General features: G+C 44.2%; 2 protein-coding genes across 2 annotated transcripts; both read left to right on the top strand.

Moving 5' to 3' along the window:
• Nucleotides 1-4,778: 4,778 nt before the first annotated feature.
• On the top strand, nt 4,779-5,747 carry LOC110302896 (olfactory receptor 12-like). Its single transcript, XM_021173696.1, has one exon. The coding sequence runs from the start codon at nt 4,779-4,781 to the stop codon at nt 5,745-5,747; it is 969 nt and encodes a 322-aa protein (XP_021029355.1).
• Nucleotides 5,748-17,301: 11,554 nt separating this feature from the next.
• Nucleotides 17,302-18,425, top strand: LOC110301344 (olfactory receptor 12). The gene has a single exon (XM_021171798.1). It carries the CDS (start codon nt 17,323-17,325, stop codon nt 18,322-18,324), a length of 1,002 nt encoding a protein of 333 aa, XP_021027457.1. The 5' UTR covers nt 17,302-17,322; the 3' UTR covers nt 18,325-18,425.
• The last annotated feature ends 8,487 nt before the right edge of the window (nt 18,426-26,912 follow it).

The following is a 26,912-nucleotide window of genomic DNA, read 5'->3' on the forward strand; positions in this document are numbered from 1 at the left end:
GCGCTGATCCGGCCGGATGAGGCCTGTGGCCCTACTCAGGCCGGTTTCTGCTTCCCTAACTAATGCAGTCTCAGGTCCCGAGCACTTGGATTCCTCCCTTTCTAAAGAAAGAATACCTACCTATTCCTGCTGCCATCTCTTTTGACCTGGGCAGCAAAAGCACAAATGACTCTTCCAGTGAACTTCCCATAGAAGCAGCATTAGTGAACCTCTATCACAGAGGGACCCTAACAATTATGGCTGCTGTCATGGACAGGACCCCCAGGTCAGAATCACCTTAACAACCCTGTGATCACGGCCAGTGATCACCACTAAAGTGACAGCAGGCATGTCAGACACAAGAACCTGATGAGTGAAGGTGGGCAGGAACACATACCAGGGTGAGGACAGCAATGAGAGCCCGTAGGTCAGACCAATGGCCAGAGAAAATGAGCCCCCTCTCCCACCACTGCTGATTGGAGTGACAACACATCCATGTGCTCTGGAACCTGGTATTCTGCCACCCACAAAGGTATTCAAGTGGGCTCTTCCACATCTGTCCAGAATACAACTCATGGTAAGTGCTGACTTTGGAAAGCTCGGTCCCTTCACAGGACACTAGATTGTGTTCAGCTGGAGAGGCACGAGGACCTAAGCAAGGATGCTCTAGCAGGAAGAAGTCTATGTTTATGGACAACCTTGTTTGAAATGGCACAAGACTTAGTATAAACTGCTGAGCCTGGTGTACTGTTCACCCCTGTGTGCAGATTGACAGGTGGATGACATGGTGGTCCTCCCACCTTCCTATGCGGGCTGGTAGATGGAAGACACAGTGTTCCTTTTGATCACATGTGAAGACTGGCAGATAACAGACCAAGTGGGGAGGAATCATGTCATCCTCAGGGGAAATTTCAGACCTCTTTAGTATGCCTTCCATTTCAGGTTACTGCCCTCCTGCATTTTTATGGTTTTGTAGAACCTTTAGTTCATCATTTTCTGTTTTTAGTTGATTTTTGTTCTTATTTACAGTCATATGTATTGACATCCATCACTGTGCTCTAACTACTGTCTCACCAGCAGACCATCATGACTGCACGACTGTCCCTGACCTTGCTACCCTAACCATCTTTACTGTACTTCTACCTCAGTGACCTCTACGCAACCCCTCTTACCTCCACCAGGCATGCTCACCCACTCATTCACGTGCCATGCCCTCTTTCTTCCTTTCCCCACCTCTTCCTTGTTTTATTACTTAAATACTGAGACTCTTGGCTCTAAATTTTTTAAGCTACACCTTCTCCCAGCACAATCCTGACACCACCATTTCTGAACCTTTAGAGGAAGTCAAGTGTTATGCACAGTCTTCTCCTAAGGCTAGGGACTTGGGACTGCTGGTAAAGTAATAGAGGGCTCTACTGTGTGTCCCCAAGCACCTTCAGGAAATTTAATTTGTACTGAAATGCCTCTAGAAGGGCTCTCAAGAAACAAAACACACAACTAAAACAACTAAGAAGGTGAAAATGTACACTGGGGGAAGAGGTGTGAAATACTAACTTCCAGACTTGGTATAGCTGCTATTCTCGTGAACTAACAAAAAGGTGTGTCTACAAGCGCAGACCACAGCCACTTGTCACTGATACTGGATAAGGAAGTGTTTACAAGGTCCCACCCTCCCCTAGGAGACATTGGCTGTTAGTGGTTGAGGAGGTGGTAGGTCACAGTCATCAGTAGTGTAGCCTTGTGTGAGTTGCCCTTGATCAAGTGAATAACCCCATGCCACCTGTGCCCATGGAAGTGAGTCTAATGGACATCAGTGGAACACATGCACACACACACACACACACACACACACACACACACACACACACACACGACAGTGATGGGAGAAGAGGCCTTGTAAGGAAAAAGGTATTCAGAGGAAGTATCAGGAGGTGAGAGAAGATAATGGAGGAACACAGTGGATGTGTCAAGCCCAGGCACTGGCCAAGCTATCTCCCACAAAGTGTAATGAAGGACAGTATCAAGTCAAGAATGAGTAAGTGTTGTGTTCCATCCTCATCACAACAGATGGAGTCTGCAAGAATGAAGCAGGGGTGGGAGACATGGCTAAGCACCAAGGGTGCAGGGGATCACTCACCAAAGAGAAGAGCTATCGATTAAGTGTGGACCAGTACTTACTGGCTTGAATTTTTAATCCCCTGAAGTGGGATTTGTGTTAGATTGAAACAACAGAAACAAAGGGTCAGAAAGAGAATTGAGACCAATTACACTGGATCCTGAGAACACGGAGGGCTCAATGGCCTGAGAAGGTTGACTGATGGTCATGGAGGAACAGGATGAACAGTCCCATACAGAGCTCCATAACTCCTTCCTCAGGTCAGCATAATCAGGGGGAGGAGGAGGAGGAGGAGGAGGAGGAGGAGGAGGAGGAAAATCGATGGCCAGGAGGCCATGATGTCTTACTCAGATAATGAATTTAATGAGGATACTGGCAAGATTGCTCTGAATCATCTGGCATCCTGATAGGGCCCTCTCAGGTCCCTGAGGACCACAACCTTCCTGCCAACTCACCAGGAGAGAAAGGCTGAGAAGCTTATCTTGTCCAGAGCCAGTGTTATACCTCTGGAGGCTAAGGTGTTTAAGTCCCATATGCCACAGAAGACAGTGTCTCCTTAATTGGCCACTGGAGATTGCCAGTCTCAACTCTACCACCCGCAAAAGAACCCAAGTATTGATGCCCAAACACTGCCCTGATAACAGGTATGGGAGAGGAAGGAAGGCCAGGAAAGCCACAGCTCACACCTCACAAGACACAGAACCTACTGCATACAGGATTTGCAAACACAGACTCTCACAGGAGCAAATCTACACCTCTTCCCATACCTACCTCATTCTATTGTCCAGAAAGCCATAGCTAACCTCAGGAGGAAAAGGAACCCTGGTGTCTATATTCAGCACAGACCAGCCTCAGTAGCATGGGGATCTTGGGAGCAGGCATGATAGCTATCTGACTTTGGGTGAGTCCTGGGTCTCAGCTAGATAAGGTAAGGTCAATGTGTTCAGAATGCCGGACAGAGGAGACACACTGTGGACATCAGGGTTGTGTGTTCAGCAGTAACTGTGAACTTAGCTCGTGAGACAAAGCCATTCTATTCTGTGGCCAAGCCTCATATTGTTCCAAGTCAGGGCTGGTAGTGCTGGGAGGGTAGACCCAGGGTACATCATCTTGACCATCAGTTCCAATTCTGCAGCCATCTGGGCAGAAGCTCTGAATCCATCAAAGGACAGTGATGCTGCTGACTTAGGAGGGGCAAGGCTGAGATGGGTACAGGCTGCCTTTTCACAGTCCCTGTTACCCAGATCTCCCACAGCAGAGCTGTCCACGGCCCCCTTCCTCTTCCACTTATGTCTCTAGGTGGATCACATCCTTGGCAAGCTGGAGATATGATGCTTGTCCTTGCTCCAACAGGAAGCCTAGCACCAGCTGTGGCATGGACCTATCTACACACAGCACACCGAGGACAAAGTTAACATATGTGGTAAGTACCTAGGTCCACGTCTGTTGCCTCAGGAGTGAGTGCAAAGCTTCATGCACACCTTTGGCCATGCAATGGGAAAGGTAGTTATGAGGTATATGTTTGAGGGATTAGATGAGGGCCTCCAGATTCCATGCTCTCACTGTATGCCCAGTATGGTGGACATTGTAACAACTGGACCCATACAGCTCAGGAACTTCCTGGGATCCTGGAATAGTGTAGAATATATTCTATCTCTCTGTAGCCAAGCTCCTAACTCCATCAGCCCCTGGAAAAAAATCATCTTGAAAAAAAAAACAGTAACAATCACAACAGCTCCACAGGGCAGTTGTATGTATTACTGATTGTGCACATAATAATAACAATGGAAAGTGTCCATGAATGGCCAAAAGACACTGGACAGTCACCGCTTCTTCTCGTTTTCCCATGGGAAAGAGTAAGACCTTATGAAGCTCCCAAAGCTAGTGTTAGAGCAGGTAACAGAGTTGGCAATGACATCATGTTAGAGGCCAACAGCATGTCCCAAACATGTCCAGGCCCTAGTCTTGGTGCATCTGAGAACACGGGGCTGCCCCCTCACTGATATCTCCAACATCTGGACATTGGCAGCAGCATCCCCACACATCAAGCAAGCAGAGTCTGCACACTGATCGCCACTGTACACCAGCACTGGAGCCACAGGTGCTGAGGTGAAGTCAGAGTAATGTGGGGGGACACAGAGGCTAAGCCTCAGTGTGGGGAGAATGGTTTCCTGCTCTGATTCCATCCTACAGGTGAGAGAATCACCCAGGCAATTTGTTGGAGGACGGAGAGCTGTGAATCAGTAAGAAGAAGAACTCAGTTTAGGGGTGGTAATTTTGGGGAGTGCAGTTAGTGGAACTCAGAAGACAGCAACATCAATAGAACTGCTTGGGAATTTCTCATGGAAGTGAGGGGGCTGAGCCCAGAGGCAGGCACAGGGTTACTGAAACCCTGTATTCTGAGAGTCTGTAAGGTCTGTAAGTCCCTTCATACCTAGAGCACAGCTCATGCTTCTACAGAGGGAGGGCTCAGAAAAACCTTACTAATTAAGTAAAACTGAAGGAATGTCTCCTTTCAGATCATATCTGCTCATCTGGAAGAAGATCAGAGCAGCTAGTGAACTTTTCTGCACAGCGGACAGCATGTCACCAGCAGGTTCCTTCAGTGTGCAGAACCTGAGACAGCACCAGTGACTGCTCCCTCTTTCTGCCTCCACCTTCTTCTCTTCAATTGACCCCACTCATGGCCACATCAGTCCATAGGAATGGAAGTCTCACTCCAGTGTCCTTGCAGGGGTTTGTGCTGGTGGGATTTGGGGGAAGTGCAGAGACCCAGGCCCTGCTCTTTGCTGTCTTCTTGGTCCTGTACCTAGTGACCGTCCTGGGCAACCTCACCATGATCATGGTCATCACCCTGGATGCCCGCCTACACTCCCCCATGTACTTCTTCCTCAAGAACCTGTCCTTTGTTGACCTCTGCCTCTCTTCTGTCATTATTCCTAATGCCCTGGCCAACATCTTCTCTTCTTCTAAGACCATCAGCTTTGCAGGATGTGCCACTCAGTTCTTCTTTTTCTCCTTGCTGGCTGCCACTGAGGCTGTGCTCTTAGCTGTGATGGCCTATGACCGCTTCATGGCCATCTGCAGTCCCCTGAGATACCCTGTCACCATGTGCCCTATGACCTGTGCCCGTCTGGTCCTGGGTACCTTCTGTGTGGCTTGCCTAAACTCCATTGTGCAGACCAGCCTCACGTTCCAGCTGCCCTTCTGCAGCTCCAACTACATTGACTACTTCTTTTGTGACGTGCCTCCATTGCTCCAGCTGGCCTGTGCCAGCACAGCTATCAATGAGCTTGTCATGTTTGGCATCTGTGGCTTCATCATTGTGTGTGCTGTGTTTGTGGTCATCATCTCTTATGGTTACATCACTGTCACCATCCTCAGAATGCGTTCAGGGTCAGGGCGACACAAGGTCTTCTCCACCTGTGGCTCTCACATGACAGCTGTGTCCTTGTTTTATGGAACTGGCTTTGTTATATATGGCCAGCCAGGAGGTGTGGCATCCATGGAGCAAGGCAAGGTGGTCTCCACAATCTACACCCTGGTCATCCCCATGCTCAACCCCCTCATCTACAGTCTGCGCAACAAGGATGTGAAGGACGCCCTGAGGAGGCTGGGACAGAGGCACAGTCTGGTGAAGGAGAGTGGCTAGTGACATCATTGGGAGCCATGCTAGGGTCACAGAAGGGAAGGATCCTTAGGAAACAAGAGTATCTACTTTTGATACTATGTCTACCCATCCTGTTCTCTTTGTTCTCTTGTTTCCGATTTTCTGCCTTCCTGTCTTCTTTTCCTCTATCCATCCCTCCATGTATCCATCAACACATCCATCTGTTCACCATCTACCCTGACTTTCTTGAATGTTTATCATTAGCCAAGCATTTAAAAAATGTGAATGAGGCACATTCTTTGTCTTCAAGGCTCCAAAGTGCGAAGAAGACTGAATCACTTACACTTTCGTTCTGACAGAAGGCATAGTGCACTGCTGGAGGCATGAGGGGCTTAAATGCCATTGGCTACCAGCATCTTTCTTCAACCACCAGCCAGTGGTTAGAGATGCTGCTACAATAAGATTCCCAGTGCGTGGAATCTTCCAACCTTGGCCTGGCATCTGATTTATGATGAGCAAGGATTTACTCATCCCCACAGATGTCTCCAAGTAAGGAGGAAGCCTTGGTGAAGGTCACTTTACAATAGCCTGCTTTCTTCTACCGTGGAGCTTGTCTGTGTCTCTTCCCTGTGTGTCTGATCCCAGCCCCCAGTTCCATCCTGTTCCTGCCCAGGAGAGTTACAGAGAGGAAACTGATCTCTAAGCGTGCTGAAGGCTGAAGGCATCTGCCATTGGGAAGTAGAGATTAGACAGAGGGGGCCAAGGTGTAAAATCATCCCACTTGCCCTTTCTGGGCACCCTGCAGGTCTCTGTCAATTTCCTCTCCTGGCCTCCAGACCCCAACCTCATTCCCAGGTTTCAGGTTTAACTAGTCAAAGTCTTCCTTTATTTAAACAGTTTTGGTACATTCTGTTTTGTAAATGGCATGTATCTCAATTTCAGTGATTTTATCTCCCCCACCATCCTCTCCCTCTGTGTGTCTGTCTCTGTGTCTCTGTGTGTGTGTCTCTGTCTCTCTGTCTGTCTGTCTCTTTCTCTCTCTCTGTCTCTTTCTGTCTCTCTCTGTGTGTCTCTGTCTCTCTGTCTCTCTGTCTCTTTCTCTCTCTCTGCCACTCTCTGCCATTTTACGCAGTTTCAGCAGTTAAGAGGAAACAATCCATGTGATGTTATCCTCCGTGTTAGAACTCAATGCTAGAAAAGAACAGTTGGCAGCATCTTTTGGCTCACCCTTACTCAAGTGCAGACTCCTCTTCACCTTGTAGGTGTTAGTAGTGCAAAAAGTGAAGAATCAGCTTACAGACTTCCTGGGAGAGGATTCCTCCTTAATCAGAAGCCAGTTTGGCATGAAGAGGGATGCAAACTCTATCCTGAACAGTATAGAGGAGAAAGATTCATAAAATTACCAGCACATCCCATCTGTACACAGGCTGCATTGAGATACTAGGAGCACCACCGACCAAGAGTATCAGGGCTTGGGTTTGATCTTCTGTTGTCATATTTGAGACTTTTCTCCTGCTGCAATCAGAGCACCTCATGTTCTCACAAAATAGGGGAGGCCAGTCATAAGAAGTAACCTCAAATCCAGACACCCCTTCCCTCACAGTTGACTGCAGCTGTGTGCGGTCTTGTACCAGGGTGCCAGGCAGTGTACTGAGGTTGGGGGTGTTTTACACAGGTCTCATGCTTTCCCAGTAATCATTTTACCCACAGAGAAACCCCTAGTCTCTTTTTTTCTTGTTGTGACACGAAGTACCTGACCAAAACAACTCAGGACTTATTTTGGCTTACAGGTAGGAGGTGCACAGTCCATCAGGGTAGCGAAAGCACAGCGGCAGGAATGTATGCAGGAGGTCACACTGTGTCCACACTTGGGAACAAGAGAGCAGACAGAAACCAGCCAGGATTTAAAAATCTCAAGCTCTTCCCATAGTGACCTCCTTCTAGCAAGGCTTCTCATCCTAAACCTTCAATAGTGTCTTCAGCTGGGGACCAAGTGCATCAGCCTGTGTATGTCACATTCAAAACCACTTCAACCCTCTTTAGAACCTTCTGTTTCTACAAGCACAGGGCTCAGCAAATCTCACAAGCCATCACACCTTTGGGCTCTGAAACAGTGACATGAATTATCTAAGCATCAGGTATCTCAGACGATTTTGTCTTTCCTCTTGGGAAATCTGACTGCAGGGTTTTACAGTAGCCTAAGGTTCTATTTTTGAGCTGAGTTTCTCTACTTCCTAATTTATATCAATGCCCAGCTGTGTTATAAACAAAGATCTGTTTCTGTTTTTAAACCATCTGCCTTTAAAACGACCTCAATTATGTAAATGCAGACGAATGGCAAGTTTCTAGAAATAGCTGTTAGGTTGTGCAGAGCTTTGCCTGGCCCCCGTGTTTGCCTGTGTATCTAAAAAGCTAGGGAAGCAAAAAGAATCAGGAGACATTTTTGAGGCTCCCTGGTTCTCACCTGCATGGCCCTCGCCTATCCTACACTGCCACCTACTGGGCACTGATGGTACATTAGTGGTTAATTTTTCTCACCTGTGCTGCAGAACCCACAAACAAGGACCACCCACCGCTAATTTATTTACTGCGGTTGATAAAGGCATTATCAGATGCACGTGGCAGCCCGGGCCTTAGCCTCAAGTAATGAAACCTTGTTGGGTCTAAGCTCATCTGTTTTCACTTTAGATCCTATTGTTTGAGAGAAGAGATGAAGCGTCCATGGAAAGAGTTTCATAGAGTGTCTAGAATTTCCTGTTAATGTCTTAAATAGAAATAATTTTAGAAGAGTAAATATTTTTTTTTAAAAAAAGAAAAGACCTTAAATGCTTTAAGCCATTATTTGATATGTTGACCAAGAAGAGGAACTTCCCATCTCTGTTTCTCCTTACCATGCCAAGAACAAAGAGAAGATGTCTCCACATGCTGTGATCTCTCCTACAGGAAGTGCATTAACTTTATCCATCAGATGATACCAATAAGAAAATGGCTCTGAACACAAAGGACATTTCCTTCCTTAGCTCAAGTTACAAAGGATAGCAAGGCAACAAATTGAAAAGTCACAGTCCGGAGTGGATGTTCACAGTCAGCTATTGGATGTATCACAGGGCTCCCAATGGAGAAGCTAGAGAAAGTACCCAAGGAGCTAAAGGGATCTGCAACCCTATTGTTGGAACAACATGATGTACTAACCAGAACCCCGGAGCTCTTGTCTCTAGCTGCATATGTATCGAAAGATGGCCTAGTCGGCCATCAATGGAAAGAGAGGCCCATTGGACTTGCAAACTTTATATGCCCCAATATAGGGGAATGCCAGGGCCAAAAGAATGGGAATGGGTGGGTAGGGAAGTGGGGGGCGCTATGGGGGACTTTTGGGATAGCACTGGAAATGTAATTGAGGAAAATATGTAATAAAAATATTAAAAATCAAAAAAAAAATAAAAGTAGTGAAGAAAAAAAAAAAAAGAAAAGAAAAGTCACAGTCCCCCTTCCACAGGATGCTGTTCAGTTAGGGCCTAGAAGTCTTAGCAAAAACGGGGGTCTAAGAAGGGAGGGTTTGAGGTTGCCATTGTAAAGCTGTGTGATCCTCAGAGAGTCTGATCCAGTTCCCTACTCCTGAGACTGCGCTTTGCCCATAGCAATTAGCACAAGCCTGGGAGGGGAACCACGGGAGTCTTGGCAGGCACCGGAGGAAGACAAGAGGCTTCCCTCTAAATAAGGCTTAGATCTAAAGTGTGCTGGTTAATGTGGTCGCTCACCGCGACAATGCCTTGGACAGCTCTCCTACTTTATCCAAAGCATGGCAGTGGCTTAGAACATCCATAGCTTCATCCTTTAAGCAATGCAAGTGCTCCCATCTGGCTCAAGAAGAGAAGACAGAAACCTCTGTGGGAGTCTCCACCTCTAGCGTGGCTGGCATGCCGTAGATTCTAGGTAGATCTTCAGTCAGAAAGGGTGTGTGTGTGAAGAAATGAAAGCAACACAAGCCAGAAAGAAACTCTGCTATGTGCAAAATTCAGTCCCAGGAGAAGTGAACTGGACCAGGCTCTCTGAGTAGAGAAGCATCCATCACAAAAAACTCATCATCGATACTTCAGAGGATACCAGTTACCACCAGGATGGGTAAGCAGTCTAAGGTGCTTTGTTCAGAGAGGGGGGAGAGAGGAGAGAGGAGAGAGAGAGAGAGAGAGAGAGAGAGAGAGAGAGAGAGAGAGAGAGAGAGAGAGAGAGAGAATCCCCTAAAGGTGTCATTGACATCAGAAGATGTGACCCAATGTGCCAGCTGTGCAGCAAATGTCCTTCTCAGGGACCTCTACTCAGTAGTAGCCAGTTCAGGGTGAGCTTGGTGAAGCAGAGCTGGGGTCTATTAAGAAAAGAAAAGCAAGCTAGGCATAGTGGCACATGGTTTAATCCCAGTACTGGGGAGGCAGAGGCAGGTAGATCTCTGTGAGTTTGAAGCCATCCTGATCTACACAATGAGTTTCAGGAAAGAACCCTGTCTTGATAAACACTCTGCCCTAGCTCTCTCTCTCTCTCTCTCTCTCTCTCTCTCTCTCTCTATATATATATATATATATATATATATATATATATATATAAAATTAGAAATTATATATACACATATATATAATTTGTATGTGTTATGTTTTATTATGTTTTTACTCAGTTTTAAGTCATCTGCCAGTGTCCCTGTTTTGTTTGTTTCTGAGAGAGATAAAGAAATATATATATATATATATATATTTCTTTTATGTATCTTATTGAAAATTATTAATGTGTACTAGTTGCACATCCTTATGGCTGCATAGAATGTATTTTGATCAGAATCGCCCCATTGCCCTTACTTCTCCCTCCCATTTCTATTGATATCCTTACTTTTCCTGTCCCCATTTCTTTTAGTCCCATTTTTAAGGGTGTAAACAAATGAGCTTAATTAGAGTCACCACAGAAGCATGAGTAAGGGGTTATTTACAGGAGCTTGGAAAACTTGCCTAGGACTACCACTTATGACCATCTCTGGCCTTTTCCCCAGCAGTCATTAGCTGTCCATAACCTATTAGCATAAACATAAATATTTATTAGTTTCTTATATTCTATTAGCATAAACATGAATATTTATAAGGCGATTTGACAGGCATGCCTTGTGCAGTGGACAGTGGTTATTGCAGAGATCTCATAGCTGGTCAAAGTACTGAGAATAAACAACTGTTGAAAGCCCACCCCCAAATGGAACATCTCTCTTACGCCATCTAAGGCTCAAGAAACCTTACAAAGAAGGGAAAGACTTAATGTCAGATCAAGAAGATGAGGTGTCGGACGAGTGGAATGTTGTTTTCCGTGCACAGCATAGCCAGTGTGCTCTTGAATCTCAGCAGCTGTGATTCCTTCACAGGACTTTCACAAGGTGGGTGTGACTAGGTTTAAGGTATCAGATGTGAAGCCCCTTTTGTAGATTGGGCCTCAAATCCAATCAGAATATGGTTGGTTTCTTGCACCATGATTGTGCTGGTGGGCTCATGTTACCCAGCAAGTCAGTAAGCATGCAGTGTCCACCAATGAGTACAGCCAAAGGCGATAATTCTCAGGCAGCCTGCACAGTACTTTCTGCTGCTCTAGCGTCCGAGCAGCCAACCCCTGAGCTTGTAGCTCAGTTCCAGCTTGATTCCTCTCTGCCCTACAACCAAAGCATGTGACATCTTTATCCACCCTCTTTATACATTTTAAGACATTCTTGACTATAGACAACATATTCTTCACCTGTCCTGATTGACTGAACATTTTATTATGACACATGTCTTTATAGGTGAACATCTTCCCTTAATCCCTGCGATAACAGTTAATCAGAGTTTTCATGACAACAATTTCAGGCATTTTCCTTCCATATTTTCTAAATATTCATATGAAAGTTGTATCTCTTTCACACCAATTAGGCTCTTAGGTCCAAGCTGGCACAACTCTGGATCACTGTTGGGCTCCCGTTGGTTTGTGTTTGCTTCTGAGACAAGGTCTCACTAGTAGCTCAAGCTGGATTCGAACATGTGACTCTCCTGACGCAGCCTCCACAGTTAATGATTACTGCCATAGACCACCATGCATATCCTGATACTTTGCACTGATTCATGCTTTCATTCTATTTACTTGATTATGAAGCCAAATTAAAGTGACTCCAAATGGGTAAAAAGAGACTATTTTATTTTATTTTGTTTATATGTGTTTAATGACAGGCTGCATATCTGCACGAACATTTATAAAGAACAGTTTGTATAAATATTACATGATGAAAGTTTGCTTCATACATATTTTGAATTTCATTATGTATGTTAATCCTGTATTACTTTTGTTCTTAATGGTATACATTTTTTCCTGAAATATATAAGAAAATATCATATCACTTTAGCTCAAGCAAATTCATGATTACAGTGGAGTGAAACACGGACCTGCTCTTGGGTTCTTGCTGACACAGAAAGTAATGACCACTAGAGGGTAATGATGAGCCAACTTGCCATTTTGAGATGGTCTCTAAAGAGGTAGATGGAGCCAAATGTTTTCCAGCATTTCCCACATAAGTGTATACACGAGGACATGAAGGCCAAAATTAAATGTATAGTCTCCTTTAAGACCCAAAGAAAATACAAAGGTTCTTTCTCAGAGGACAGTAGTTATCTATGCACCAAAGAACTATCTGTTCTATTCACAGAACACTATCGCTGCCACCATTTTGGAACCCTCATTGAATTAATGAAACCGGGCAGTGCCATCCATGACTGTTTCCATACAGAAGAAAACAAACAGGTACAACTTCTTCTGAGAAGAGTCCTATGCCTACCACTACACAGATGGTCAACGATGCCTAAATGATGATAATAACAATAACTGATTCCAATCAGGGCTCTAGATTCAGCTGACCGGGGACAGACAGGATGGAGCTGTGTCTCAGAGCATCAGTGGAATGACACTATTACATTTGGTCCATGGGAGAGTCTACATATCTATTTTAAAAATAAATGCAACCAGCATCCTCTGCTTCTTCATAAACAATAGCAACAAAATAAAGTGATAGGAGAGCCCTGCGTAGAAGCCATCACAGATCTGAAAGATCATTGTTTGAGCTTATTTGAAGAGCTGTACAAAAATCACATCATATAATGAGGTTGTAGCACGTGTGGATGCTGATGGATACTTGATGACATCGGGGAATTATTTTCCATTAGGGAATGGAAAATAATTTACTGGGCACCCTTCTAAAAAATAAATGCTTTACATTTTAAAGCTGCACAGAAAAACATATTAAAGAAATTATATGATGTCTGCTGCTTGTTTTGAGATAATGCAAGGCTCTGGGTGCTGGGGTCGGGGAGGGGAGATTCAATAATACTTGCCCAAGCTCACTGAGATGATTGCTATTGGAGTTGAATGAGTGGTACTTAAAGCTTGCTATGCTAGTCTGCTTTTGTGCATATTGTAAATTACCATAATCATAGCTGCCAGATTGTCTCTTTTCATATTATTTTTTTTCCTTAGAGGCAGAGAATCACTGTGTAGCCCAGGATGGTGTCAAATGCCTAGTCCTCTTGCCTCTGCCTTCCAAGGGCTGGGACTCCGGGCACTCCTTGTGGCTCACACCTGCACACTTCCACGTTAGATCTTTTCCATTCTTCTCACCACCGCCTCTTCAGATGTTGTGAGTCACAGAGTAGAAGTTGGGTCACTCATTCATTTGTTTTATTTTGTGACCAAATTAAAAATGTTGCTAGATGCTAAAATGCTATTTTATATAAAATATGACTTAAGACTCTGCTTCCAACGTTGGTGTTTTAGTCACTGCTGTGATAAATCATTGACCAAAGCCAGCCTCAACAGGGCTGTCTCGGCTTGCTTTCAATTGCTGTGATAAATGATCATTACCAGCTTGGCAGAGGAAAGGTTTTATTTGGCTTACTCATCCTGAGTCATGGTCTAGTGAGGGTAGCCAAGGCAGGCAAAAACCTGGGGTCAAAAACTGAAGCAAACACTATGCAGGAACACTGCTTTATTGGTTTGCTCTCCATAACTTGTTCAACTTGCTTTCATACACACACACACACACACACACACACACACACACACACACACCAGGAACTTCTGCCCAAGAATGACACTGTCTTCAGTGGTAGGAGCTATTCCAGATTTCAACAATCAAGAAAAAGAACCCCAGGGCAATCTGGTGAAAGCATTTTCTCCATTGGGGTTTCTTCTTCCCAATTGAGCATAGCTTGTGTCACGTTGACCAAAACAAAACAAAACCACCCAGGACAAAACTCCTAGGCTGAAGGGCTTGTAACTCGTGGGTACTTAAGGAAACACTGGAAAATAGATTCCAACTCAGAAGCAAACGTGGTAAGCAAATATAGACTGTGGTATGACAAGAAGCCACTAGTCACTCCACCACAGCCTAAGCAGGCCGCTTAAATGTGATCTTTATTTGCTGAACTATAGCTAAAACTCTATGGTCCAGTGGTGCACTTGGGGATTTTCTCAAAGCTTGTGGCCTAGTGGGCTGGCAGAAAGGAAATTACATATCCTCATAGGAAGTGCCATTTGGAACCATCACCCTGGTCAGAGGGTTGGATAGAAATAAACCGAGCTGTGTTGTATTCCCAGATGTTTTGGATTTAATTTGACCTGAAGAATTATTAGCAAAAATACACTAGGTCAAGCTGGGCGAGCATAGAACTGATGCTCAGAAGACACAGAGACAAACTTTCAACCTCCCCCTCCCCACAAAAGGTTTCACTCACGTGGTTAACACAACAGAAGAAGAAAGAACATTGAGGTCATCCACCTAGAGTCCTAATAGCACTGAGAGGAGCCAAGTGCTGCCTTGGAAAGAGTGGGGTGACCCAGTGCTGCAGACCAGGCTCCTCACATCGATATGGTCAGACAGAGCAGCAGCAGCAATGTCACAAGGCCATATTGTCCCTACCCCAGGGGTGACTGCTCTGATGAGGTACACTGAATGCAGGGTCTCTCTCAATTACTTCTGCTGAGGACTGCAGGTTTCCTGACATTTTGTCACATCTCTGTGTGGTGGCTAAAGAAACTCCATTTTATGCTAGGCATCCATTGGTACCCACTGGCCATTTATCTCTAAATCCAGTCCCTAGAAGATAGGCTCCCAATAACCCTGACTCAGCGACCCCCACCTACTTGTTAGGATATGACTAAGAGCTCTTTTTTTGTGATTCTGTAACTTGCTTATACAGATACCCTAAAATTGTTTTGGGTCACGTACCTTGGCAGATCAGACCAGTTTTTGCTTGCTTGAGTAGATATTGAAGGTTTTCTTGTGGTTTTTTTCCCCTTTATTACAAATCTTTCCTTCACCCCTCCTCCCCCTTCTCGTGGCACTCTCAAATTTGACTCAGAGATTATTCATCCTGCTAGCAGTTAATCAATAAATCTCTTTTAATTAGAATTAGATTGAGTCTTCCAAGGGGTCACAAACTCCATCCATAACAGAGGCAGAGGCCACAGGCAGGCTGCAGCCCAGAAGCCCAGGGAATTGGAATCCCAACTGCCAGAGGCCAGTGCCTCTCTAATTAGCCACTGGAGGCTACACATCCCTGTTCTATCAGATACAGAGGCTCTTCTCAAGCAGGGTGACCCCGAAGGCAGGCATCTCCTCACAATGCCCAGCTAATGGGGACAAGAGAGGAGGCAAGGATTGCATCTCTCTTCAGAAGACCCACATCGAATGTAGCCAAAATCTACACACCTAACGTCGCACAGGGACCTTGGTGTCCTCCTGTGTCCATGTTTACTCTGCTTCACTGCCCAGAAAGCCACAACTGATCTGAAAAGGAGACAAGACCAACCGACATCCACCTCTTCATGTTCCACAGACCAGGCGCAGCAGCACAGGAGCACTGGAAACTTGGATATTGGCTCTGTGACCTTGGAGTAGACCTGACTCTACCTAGAAAAGGTAGGTTCAGTATGTCACCGGGGCCTGACTCAGTAAGCTGGCATGTCCTGATCACCCCTGGCCTTCATACAAGTCAGAGTTAAAGTTTGGTGAGGGGTGGGAGTGGGGCTCTACCCTTTTTCAATTCTGCAGATGGATAGGCTGCATCTAACCACACCATAGGAGACAATAGTTCTGCTGGATCAGAAGTGTCAGAGCCAAGGGGAGCAGAAGCTGTCCCTTGATGTCCCTTCATAGGCATTGTCAGTCAGCTCTCTCACAGCAGAGCAGCCTCCTCAGCCCTTGGCCAGCAGCCATTTCCACGGATTCTGAGGACACCCTGTATCCTTGAAACGCTGAGAGGTTATATTTGTTTTTCCTCCAGCAGGAATCAAGGGACAGCCTTGACATTAATATTCCCTGGCATTTTACACTCACTGGGAAGGGAAGGGTGATCCAGCAATGGGAGGGTTTAGGGAATCTCAGAGAGTGTGAAGGCAAAGTCAATACATTCATACCTTTGAGTCTCACAAAGTCATACCTTTGAGTGTGTGGTTGTCTCAGCTGGGTTCTTCTCACTCCACCTCCTGGACCATTGAGGGAAGCAGTAGATACATCATTGGATTCACCCAGCCCAGATCTCTGAGTCCAGATCTCTGAGGCAGCCCAGAACAGTGGAGAAGATACAGATCTCTCCTTAGCCAGGCTCCTCAGCAATGCAGCCTCTTACATCCCTTCTGGGAACTAACAGAAAAGTGCCATCCAGCCTCACAGAGGACTCCCCTGGCTGTCACTACTATGGTCACTATGAGTAAGAGAAAGTGATCATAAATAGCCCAAGGACAGAGCAGGGGCCAGCATTGTGTAGTTTTCAGTGACAAAGAGTAAAGCCCTATAAACCCCAAAAGCTGAGGTGAAGCATGGAAAAGAGCTGCCGGTGGGGCAGGGTTGGAGGATATATCTGTGTCCCAAATATGTCTGGGAACAGTCCTGCATTCTCAGTGCACAGTCCTAGGGTACACATACTACAGTCTCCAACACCTAGATGTTAGCAGGAACCTCTCACAGCCAATCAATCAGTCTCTGCACAAACTCAGGACCAGGCTCAGAGGCTGAGCTACGGAGATGTGGTCAGCATTCTGCAAGCCACAAGGCATGCAGCTTCAATGTAGAGAGGGCTGATCCCTGCTCTGGGTTCAGCCTACAGATGGAAGGGTCAGCCAGCACAAGGCGTGAAGGGTAGGAGGCCATCATAAGCCTTCTTTAGTCAGTAACATGACATTTGGGGAATGTGGGGTGGATCTTGGCAGCCAAGGGTACAAAAAGCAGTGTCTTCCACAGTGGAAAACAAGCAACCCAGAGGTAACACCAGGATGCTAAAAGGCTACTTGTTACCTGAGGGTCACTGGAATCCAGGGGCCTCTTTAAATCCTTAGAGCACAGCTCAGCCCCATTTATAAGGAGAAGTTGTCACAAACTATGCAAACTAGAGGAAAATGTCACTGTTTCAGGCCACACCAGCCCATCTGGCAGGAGATCAGAGCAGCCAGTGAACTTCTGCACAGTGGACAGCATGTCACCAGCAGCTTCCCGCAGTCTGTGGAACATCCGACTGCATCAGTGAGATCTCCTCCCTCTCTGCCTCTATCTCCCTCGCTGCATCTGACTCCACTCATGGCCACGGCAGTCCACAGGAATGGAAGCCTCTCAGGAGTGTCCCTGCGAGTGTTCGTGCTGGTAGGATTTGGGGGAGGTGCACTGACCCAGGCCCTGCTCTTTGCTGTCTTCCTTGTCTTGTACGTGGTGACTGTCCTGGGCAACCTCACCATGATCGTGGTCATCACTCTGGATGCCCGCCTGCACTCCCCCATGTACTTCTTCCTCAAGAGCCTGTCCTTTGTTGACCTCTGCTACTCCTCTGCCATTGCCCCTAATGCCCTGGTCAACTTCCTCTCCACCTCCAAAGTCATCAGCTTTGAGGCTTGTGCCACTCAGTTCTTCTTCTTTTCCTTGTTGGCTACTACTGAGACTTTCCTCTTAGCTGTGATGGCCTATGACCGTTTCATGGCCATCTGCAGTCCCCTGAGGTACCCTGTGACCATGTGCCCTACAACCTGTACCCGTCTGGTCCTGGGCACCTTTTGTGTGGGCTGCCTGAACTCCATTGTGCAGACCAGCCTCACATTCCAGCTGCCCTTCTGCAGCTCCAACCGTATTGACCACTTCTACTGTGACGTGCCCCCACTGCTCCAGCTGGCCTGCGCCAGCACGGCTCTCAATGAGCTCTTTCTCTTCGGCCTCTGTGGGTTCATCATTGTGAGCACCACCTTAGCTGTCCTGGTTTCCTATGGCTACATCACCGTGACCATCCTCAGGATGCACTCGGGATCTGGGAGGCACAAGGTCTTCTCCACCTGTGGCTCTCACCTGACAGCGGTGTCTTTGTTTTATGGGACTCTATTTGTCATGTATGCACAGCCAGGTGCTCTGACATCCATGGAGCAAGGCAAAGTGGTCTCCATCTTCTACACCCTGGTAATCCCCATGCTCAACCCCCTCATCTACAGTCTGCGGAACAAGGATGTGAAGGATGCCCTGCAGAGGTTAGGACAGAGACACAGTCTTGTGAAGGCAGTGAGAGGCTGCCCTGAGGCCGGAGGGAATGCTTCTGTGTAGATCACTGAGCAGTGAGAACCAGCCTTTTCTGTCTTCAAAGTGGAAACGAAAGTGTGGAACTCAGTTACCCACTGATGGTCTTCCTTTAAGCTATTTCATGGACACATCATGGACCTAGTATGAACTATAAGAATTAGCAAAACTTACTCTGCATGCAGAACCCTAAAGGCTGAAAGGAGTGAGGGCTCCCATAGCACGAAGACCAACAGAGAACGCCAACTGTTTCCCAAGTCAAAGCTGGGCTGGCTTTTCTAGCCACCTGCTTCTCTGGCCATGTGCTGAGCTTCCTCCCTAGGAGGAAGGCTAGGCATTGTCGTGTCTTGATCAAGTTTATCAATCAACAAAATGCTTATATTTAATTAATCCCCAACACTACCCCTGCTCTGGTGGCCATTTATGACAGGTAACTCAAACTGTCTCTGTTCTCTTCTTCTTCCACTTTTCAGCCATCTTACAACCGCTGTCGAGGGATCTTTTAAAATAATAGTTTAAGTCAATGGACAGGGCACTCTGGGGGAGTGAAACTGATGTGAAGAAGGAGTAGAATGGATAGGGCAGACTTATGACTAACAAATGCTACCTCTTTTAAGAAAGACCCCCTCCCCCAACAGCTGGGTCTAGAGAGATGGCTCATTGGTAAAGAGCACTTGATGCTCTTCCAGAGGTCCTGAGTTCAGTTCTTGTGGGGAGCGGGTGTGGCGGTAGTCCCAAGATGGCGCCCGGGACTGCAGCCAAGTCTTATGACTTGCACCTGACTTCCTCATACACCCAGAAATAAGCCACATCCATCGTGAGAGCTGCGCAGGCGCACCATGACACAAGATCAGGCCATTTGACGAAGGCCAATGAACTGAGATTACGCGGACTGGGCTGATGGGGCGTGGTTGAGGGGTTATATAAGGGATTGCGATTGGGGGCTAGAGAGAGATTCCTGCTTGCATGTTGAAAGGTTCCTGAATAAACTGCCTCGAGAAGAACGCCGTGTCATCGCTCTTTTCTGCTGGTCAGAGACAGAAGCGATAAGTTCTCAGCACCCAGGTCAGTCAGCTCATAACTGAGTTGTTACACACGTGTTGACCCTGAAACTCTGGCTCCAGGATGTTTGCCTTATGACCTCCTTGGGCTCCTGGATTACATGTAGACACACATGCAAACACAATATAAAAATAAAAGCAAAAAATAAATATACAAGAGAAGGATCCTCGGTAGACATCTGGAGGTGGTTGAGTGGCTCCACTCAAGCTAGAACCTTCATCAGGCTCCTGCTTCATCACAGGTCTCAGAGACAAATCCACAGAGGACCCAGCTTCTTAAGGTGTTGTGTGAGGAAGTGTAGACACTCATATGTAAATTGTCCACAGAATACATACATAGTGAAGTATACAAATATAAATAACTATAGACTTGGCAGGATGTAAGAACACATTTGTATCACATCTGTGGCTCAACAAGGTCAGTACAGTCAGGCCAAGAGAAAGAATTTAGCTAAATCTCACAGTGTCCCTGAACACTTCCTGACATTGCCTGGCAAGGCAAACTCTCATTCTGAGTCTAACCCACTTCCATGCCGCACAGCTAGCTGTGTAGAGAAGCACACAGCTCTTCCTCCTCTGCGACTAACTTTTGCTGCTCAATGATGCCTTTCTAGGTTCACTCAAAAGACTGGTTTTTATTTTTCTGTACAAGATTATTTTATTACATCGATTCCATCACAGATGCTCCTCAAAAATGCTTAACAAAAATTTGCATCGTGGTAAAACCATCACGAGCTTTAAATGTTGTGCTCTTGAAACTGCACTAATACTTCTACTTGGCAAGTATTCTACCTTCAATGCCAACCTTATAAGGTTGCAGTTAAGCAAAACTACCTAACGAACATAAAGCCTACTCTATGGTAGAATGCTGAGGGTCTCATGTGGTTCAATGCTGGAATAAATATGGGGAGTATAACAGTTGGAGCCATGAGCCTTTACGTGGCTGTAAAGCTGAACCTTCCTAAGTTCTGGAATCCATCTGGTATGGTATTAACTTCATAGCTTTATTCATTAGTCCTGCTGACAAGAACATTTAGTTTGCTTCCCCTTCTCAGTTTTGAAGATATTTTTTGTTTAGCTTTTTGTATTTTAAATTTTGATTGGCATACAGAGAAACAGGTTTCATTATGACATTTTCTTATATATACACACATATATTAATCTATATTTTATATGTAATATGTATAAAAGTAATAATGGATCATATATATTTATGTATGCACATACACACATAAACACACACACATACACACACACACACACACACACACACATGCATATACATCCCACATATGAGAGAAAGATTGTGATTGTCATTTCTGATCCTGGATTACCTGTTAACATAATTATCTCCAGTTTCATGACATTCTCTACGAATGCCATGACTTCCTGTTTCTTGACAGCTGAATAGAATTCCATCATGCATTCTATTGTGTGGTTTATCAGACTGGTTCTATACCTTGGTTATTGTGAATAGATCAGCAATAAACATGGATGTCCAAGTACCTCACCGGTACACTGGCTTAGAGCCTGTTGATTATTTACCTATGAGTGATAGATCTGGCCATGTGATGTTTCTGTTGGGTTTTTCAGGAAGTCCCATGCTGGCCCGACAATGGCTGCACCCATTTATATGCCACCAGCAGTGTATAAGGGGTTCCCTCTCTCCATCCTCCCAGATTTTGTTTTCTTTTCTTTTTTTTTTTTTTTAGTTTTGGTTTTTCGAGACAGGGTTTCTCTGTATAGCCCTGGCTGTCCTGGAGCTCACTTTGTAGACCAGGCTGGCCTCGAACTCAGAAATCCTCCTGCCTCTGCCTCCCGAGTGCTGGGATTAAAGGCGTGCACCACCACGCCCAGCTCAGATTTTGTTTTCTTGATTACAACCATTTGGACAGGGGTGAGATGAAATCTCTAAGCAGTTTTAATTTCCATTTCCCTCCCGGCTAAAGGTGTTGAACTTTCCCCAATGTTCATTCGCCAGTGCAGCCTTCTCCTTTGAGAACTGTCTGCTTCATTTATTTGTGTGTTTATAGCACAGATGGATTCTTGGGGTTTTTATAGATTTTAGATATTAATCCTCTGTAGGATGTGCAGTTGACACAGGATTTTCTCTCATTTTCCAACCATCTTTTCACTCTGCCGATTGTTTACTGTGTGGGGGCTTTTTTATTTCATCAAATCCCATTTGTCAATTATTGAGATTGTTTCCTGCTTTTCTGAAGTTCTTTTAAAAAACAAAAAACAAACAAAAAACTTTACCTATGCCTGCATCTTGAAACATCTCCCCAGTCATTTCTCTAGTGGTTTTGAAGTCTCTTACATTAATGACTTTAATTCATTTTTACTTGGTTTGGCTACAATATGAGACTTTTTTGTTGTTGTTTTTTCAAGACAGGGTTTCTCTGTATAGCCCTGGCTGTCCTGGAACTCACTCTGTAAACCAGGCTGGCCTCGAACTCAGAGATCCGCCTGCCTCTGCCTCCGGAGTGCTGGGATTTTTGTCCCTCTACATGTGGGCATCCAATTTTCCTGTTACCATTTGTTGAAGAAGCTGTCCTTTGACAAACATATATGTAGACATCTTTATGAGAGATTATTATGTGGGTGTAGCTGACTGGGTTCATTTCAGTGCCCATATCCTATTCCATTGGTTTAATCTGCTCTGCACTGGGGTTTTCCTGTGGCATGTTATATACTGTGATATTAAGTCTTTTTCCAGTTCTGTGAAGAATATCATTGGAATTTGGTGGGGATCACGTAGATCTGTAATGCTTTGATTAACGCAGCATTTCATATGATCAATTCTTAGACAAGTTGGGACATGGGAGGTCTCACCAGCTCTCAGTGTCTTCCTCAAATTTCTTCATTGGTGTTTTAAGTTTCCATTGTAGATATTTTTGTCTCTTTGATTATCTTTTACTCAGGTATTTTTTAAAGCTGCCATGGGTAGGATGTTTCTTGATTTCTCTTTTTAGTAAGTTTGTTACCAGTGTGCAGAAAAGCTGTTGAATTTTTTTATGTTGACTTTATACTCACTATTTTGCGGAAAGTTTTAAGAATTTTCTTCTGAGCCCTTAAAAGTCTTTTATGTTTAGAATCATATCTTCTGCAAGTAGGAATGACTGACTTCTTTTCCTTATTTTTATCCCCTTTGTGCCTTCCTTTTTCTTGTCCCATTACTCTAGCCAAGACTTGGTGTTAAATTAAAGAAGAGAGAACGGGCCTTTAGATTTTCTCCATTTAGTAACATGTTGACTATAACATTGTTGTAGGGAACCTTTCTGGTGTTGGGGCTTGTTCTTCTATTCTTCAATTCTCCTAGGCCTCTATTCTTTCTTCCTTGGTCATTATTATTTCTTACCATCTACTTCTTTATTGTTTTCCTTGTCCTTGTGTTAAATATTTGAGATCTCCCTGATCTGTTTTAATGTAAACACTTATGCTGTAAACTTTCTTCTTATTGCTGCCCATTCTGTACCCTCAACTTTCTAGAACACTGTGCTTCTGTTTTCATTTCATTATAGAAGTTTTAATATTTCCCCCTCAATTCCTTACAAAACATTGATCATTCCAGAGTGTGTTATTCATTCTCAAGTTGATCCTACTCTGATCAAATTATTTTAATTATTCTGTTTGTTAGAAATTGCTTTGTGAACCAGAATGTAATCTGAGCTCCCAAGAAGATTGCGAATTCCATATTTGTTGAATGGATTATTCTGTAGTGATCTGGGAAGTTAATTTGATTTATTGTACAGTCTAACTCTGTGGTTTCTTTGTTGATATTCTATTTAGGAATCCTATCTAAAGATGTCAGTGAGCACTGCACATCACCCACTATTATCATAGTAGGACCTGCCTGACCTCTTATACTCTGTAGTGTTTTTTTTTTTAATGCACTGGTATATATTTACAACCATTGGATCTCTTGATGAACTCTCCCCTTTGTTAATATGTGATGCTTTTCATCTCCGTCTTCTCTAATTGTGGATTGAACATCCACACCAGCTTGTTTATGGCTCCTCTCTGCTGGAGAAATTGACTTTCAGGCTATGGGTACCTTTGCCTGGGAGGTGGTTTTGAAGACTGTAGTTAGTTGGATGTTGGTTTGTTTTCGTTCATTTGCATCTTCTCTGTGGGTCCAAGTCATTCAAATGGAAGGTTGTTACTCAGAGGGACTTCCTGACCCCTGTGCCTCTGGGTTGTTCTCCATGGATAGTGTTACTGGTGAGTTTTATGGTTTTTTGGTTTACTTTATTGGACATGATGGATTCCTCCCTAGCTCTCCTTTGTTTGTCTATTCCTCTCATGCAACTCAAGTTTAAAATATTTATTTGCTGGGTATTGTAATCTTGGTTGACAATTTTTTACTTTCAGGGATTAAATATGTCATTTTACATTTTCCTGGATTTTTTTCAAGTTGTTGATGGAGACCTGATGTTATGTTGATGTGTTTGCCTTTATAGATAAGTTGTTATTTCTCCATTTCAGCTTCTAGGTTTTTAAAAATATTTTTGACATCTTGACTATATAATATACCATAGAGAGATTTTACTCTAGTTGTGTCTATTTGGAGATCGAAATATCTCTTGTGTATATTAATTTTTGTTGGGGTCTGGGAATCACTGCACAAACCACTCAGACACTGATCTCAGTTAAACAGGGCTGGTTTATTGAATGCATACCCAAAGCGTGACTGACCAGGGATGTAGTGCAGACTTGGTAGCTGGGCCGTAATGCCCAGCCAGAATCCTACAGAGCTTTTATGCCTGAAATCCACAAACATCTGTTCCAGGTGATTCCACCAATCAGGATTTAGAAATAGAGGATTTCCTTAGAAACATGCCTTTGTTGTACAAGTGTCCTGTTCTCATTGGTTGGGGTATTCAACTGTGGTAGGGGACTTGCCTTGCCTAACATTCATGTCTCAACTTGCCAAGCACGATGCAACGTCTCTTTCTGACAAGTAGGAATGTCACTTCCCAGAGAGGTCTTAGGAACTTACACTTTATTTGAACCCTACTCAAAATGGCTTCTTATATTGGTGCATATGTATCTCTTATATAGGGGTCCATCCCCAGGGGAGCTTCTAAAAGCAAAGACCATAAAAGCTCATACACAGGTGCGGGAAGTGCTGCTGGGTGGTGGGTTTGGGTCCAAGCTTATTGTGGCTAGCTATACAAAGCAGTTCTATTGACTTCTATTGTGATTGGGTTCCAAGAACACCAAATCACAGAACATAACAGAATATGCAATCAACTTGAGCATGAGAAAGTTTCCTAAGAACAGCACATGAGAAAGTTTCCTTATAACACTAATAACAGCACAAAATGGCTGCCTAGACAGGCAACAGTTACCTAGACCTTAACGTTTTCTAACCCAACTGACTAAAATCAGTGCTGTCCGTACAGATGTGGGTAAAGTTGGGAGACAGAGATGTGTTAGACAAGTTAGAGAGGGGAAGAGTCAGGTAGATGAGATCAAGATACATTATATACATTATGAAATTCTCAATGAATAAATTAAAAATATTATTCAACAAGACTAAATAAGTACACAAGGAATTTATCCTTTTAGAGAAACAAATGCCTTTTGTGGTTTTGGATTCTTTCCAGATTCTTTCTCTATATTTGTGTGGGTGGGGTTTTGTTTTTTTTTTTGTTTTGTTTTGTTTTCTGTTATAATTGGCTTGATTCTCTAGGTCCTTCGTTTTATCTCAGCCTCTCCTGACACTGTGGTCCTTGTTTACTTTGTTCACGTTTGAGCGAGCTATTTCTTCCCCTCATCCTGATACTTTCTCCATCTTGGTCCAGCCTATCAGTGATGGCTGGTTTCCACTGTGCTTTTTATTTGATTCACTGACTTTCCCATTTGCAACATTTCTATTTGTCTTTTCTCCCTCCCACACTGTCCAAATTTCCCTTGCTGAGATTCCTCATGCATTTTGTTGGCTTTCTCCTCTATCATTTTGGGGTTCCTCTCCTGGTCCCATGTTGATATTCTTATCATTCAACTGTTGTCAGATTATTTTTTCCTAGTAAACCTCTGAGATCTTCATTTGGTCTTTGTGGTGGTTTGAGTAAGGATGGCTCCCACAGACTCATATATTTGAATGCTTAGTCACCGGGTTTAGAAGGACTAGGAGGTGTGGCCTTGTGGAAGAAAGTGAGTCACTGGACGGTGGGCTTTGAAGTTTCGAAAGCCAATGCTAGGCGCTCTCTCTCTCTCTCTCTCTCTCTCTCTCTCTCTCTCTCTCTCTCTCTCTCTCTCTCTCTCTCTCTCTCTCTCTCTCTCCTCTCTCTCTCCAGATGTAGCTCTGAGCCACCTGCCTGAAAGCCTCAGTGCTCCCCACCATGATGATAATGGATTACACCTCTGTGACTGTAAGCAATCCTCCAGTCAAGTGCTTTCTTTTATAAGGGTTGTTTTGGCCATGGTGTCTCTTCAGGGCAACAGAACAGAATCTAAGAGTTTTATTCTTTAAGTTATGGTCTCTTGGAGATGTGCTGTCATGCAGTTTCCTGTTTCTTGTGTTTTTATGTTACAATTGGGACATCTGTTGGTGTGGATAACTCCTCTTATCTTCCTTGGCCATCTCAGGGAGCAAGCATCCTACTCTGGAGGAATCAAATCCCTGCACCACTCAGAGAGAAGAACACAAACTGCTGGGGCAGCAACATCAAACCATAGAATTACACAGAAAACCAATCTGGCAGCAACATCAAACCACAAGATAATTACACAGAAAACTAATGGAAGCTTCCTGGCGCAGCACCAGTTTCTATAAACTAGGAAGTGAAATGGTTATGGGTGCACTGGGAAGGCACCGTGGAGAAGAGATACGGGAGAGATGAAAGGGCGGGCAGGGAAATACATGGCTAAAGAAGGAGACAGATGGAAAGAGCAAAGAGGAATGAATAGAAGAGAAGAGAAATGACCTAGAGATTTGAAAAATTTTAACATCATAAAAAATTCCCAATCATGAGAAAATTCATAACCAAAATAAGAGGAGAATTGAAAATAAAAACATACAAGATTTCATTTTTAAACGTTTTATTTGTTTGTTTGTGTTAAGGACAGTCTTACTATGTGTCCTAGACTAGTATTAAACTCACAGCAATCCTCCTGCCTTAGGCTTCTAAATAATGAGATTACACAGTCAGGCATCATAGCTAACACATAAAAGCTTTCTTCCTTCCTTCCTTTCTCTCTTACTTTTTTGAAAGTAAGGTAAAGTCAAAGTACTTTTCAAAGTATAGAAGAAAGAAAAAAGATGGAAACATGAAAGATGAAAAGTTTAACCAGCTTTCTACATATTTATAGCTATTTGGGCATTTTGGGGATATATATATATATATATATATATATATATATATATATATATATATGGCATGTCCACCATTCTCCTGCATTGTTTTCTCTTTCTTTTTTTGTTGTTGTTGTTTTTTTAATTTTTAATATTTTTATTACATATTTTCCTCAGTTACATTTCCAATGCTATCCCAAAAGTCCCCCATAGCGCCCCCCACTTCCCTACCCAACCATTCCCATTCTTTT

Source organism: Mus caroli, chromosome 1, assembly GCF_900094665.2.
Source record: "Mus caroli chromosome 1, CAROLI_EIJ_v1.1, whole genome shotgun sequence".
NCBI lineage: Eukaryota > Metazoa > Chordata > Mammalia > Rodentia > Muridae > Mus > Mus caroli.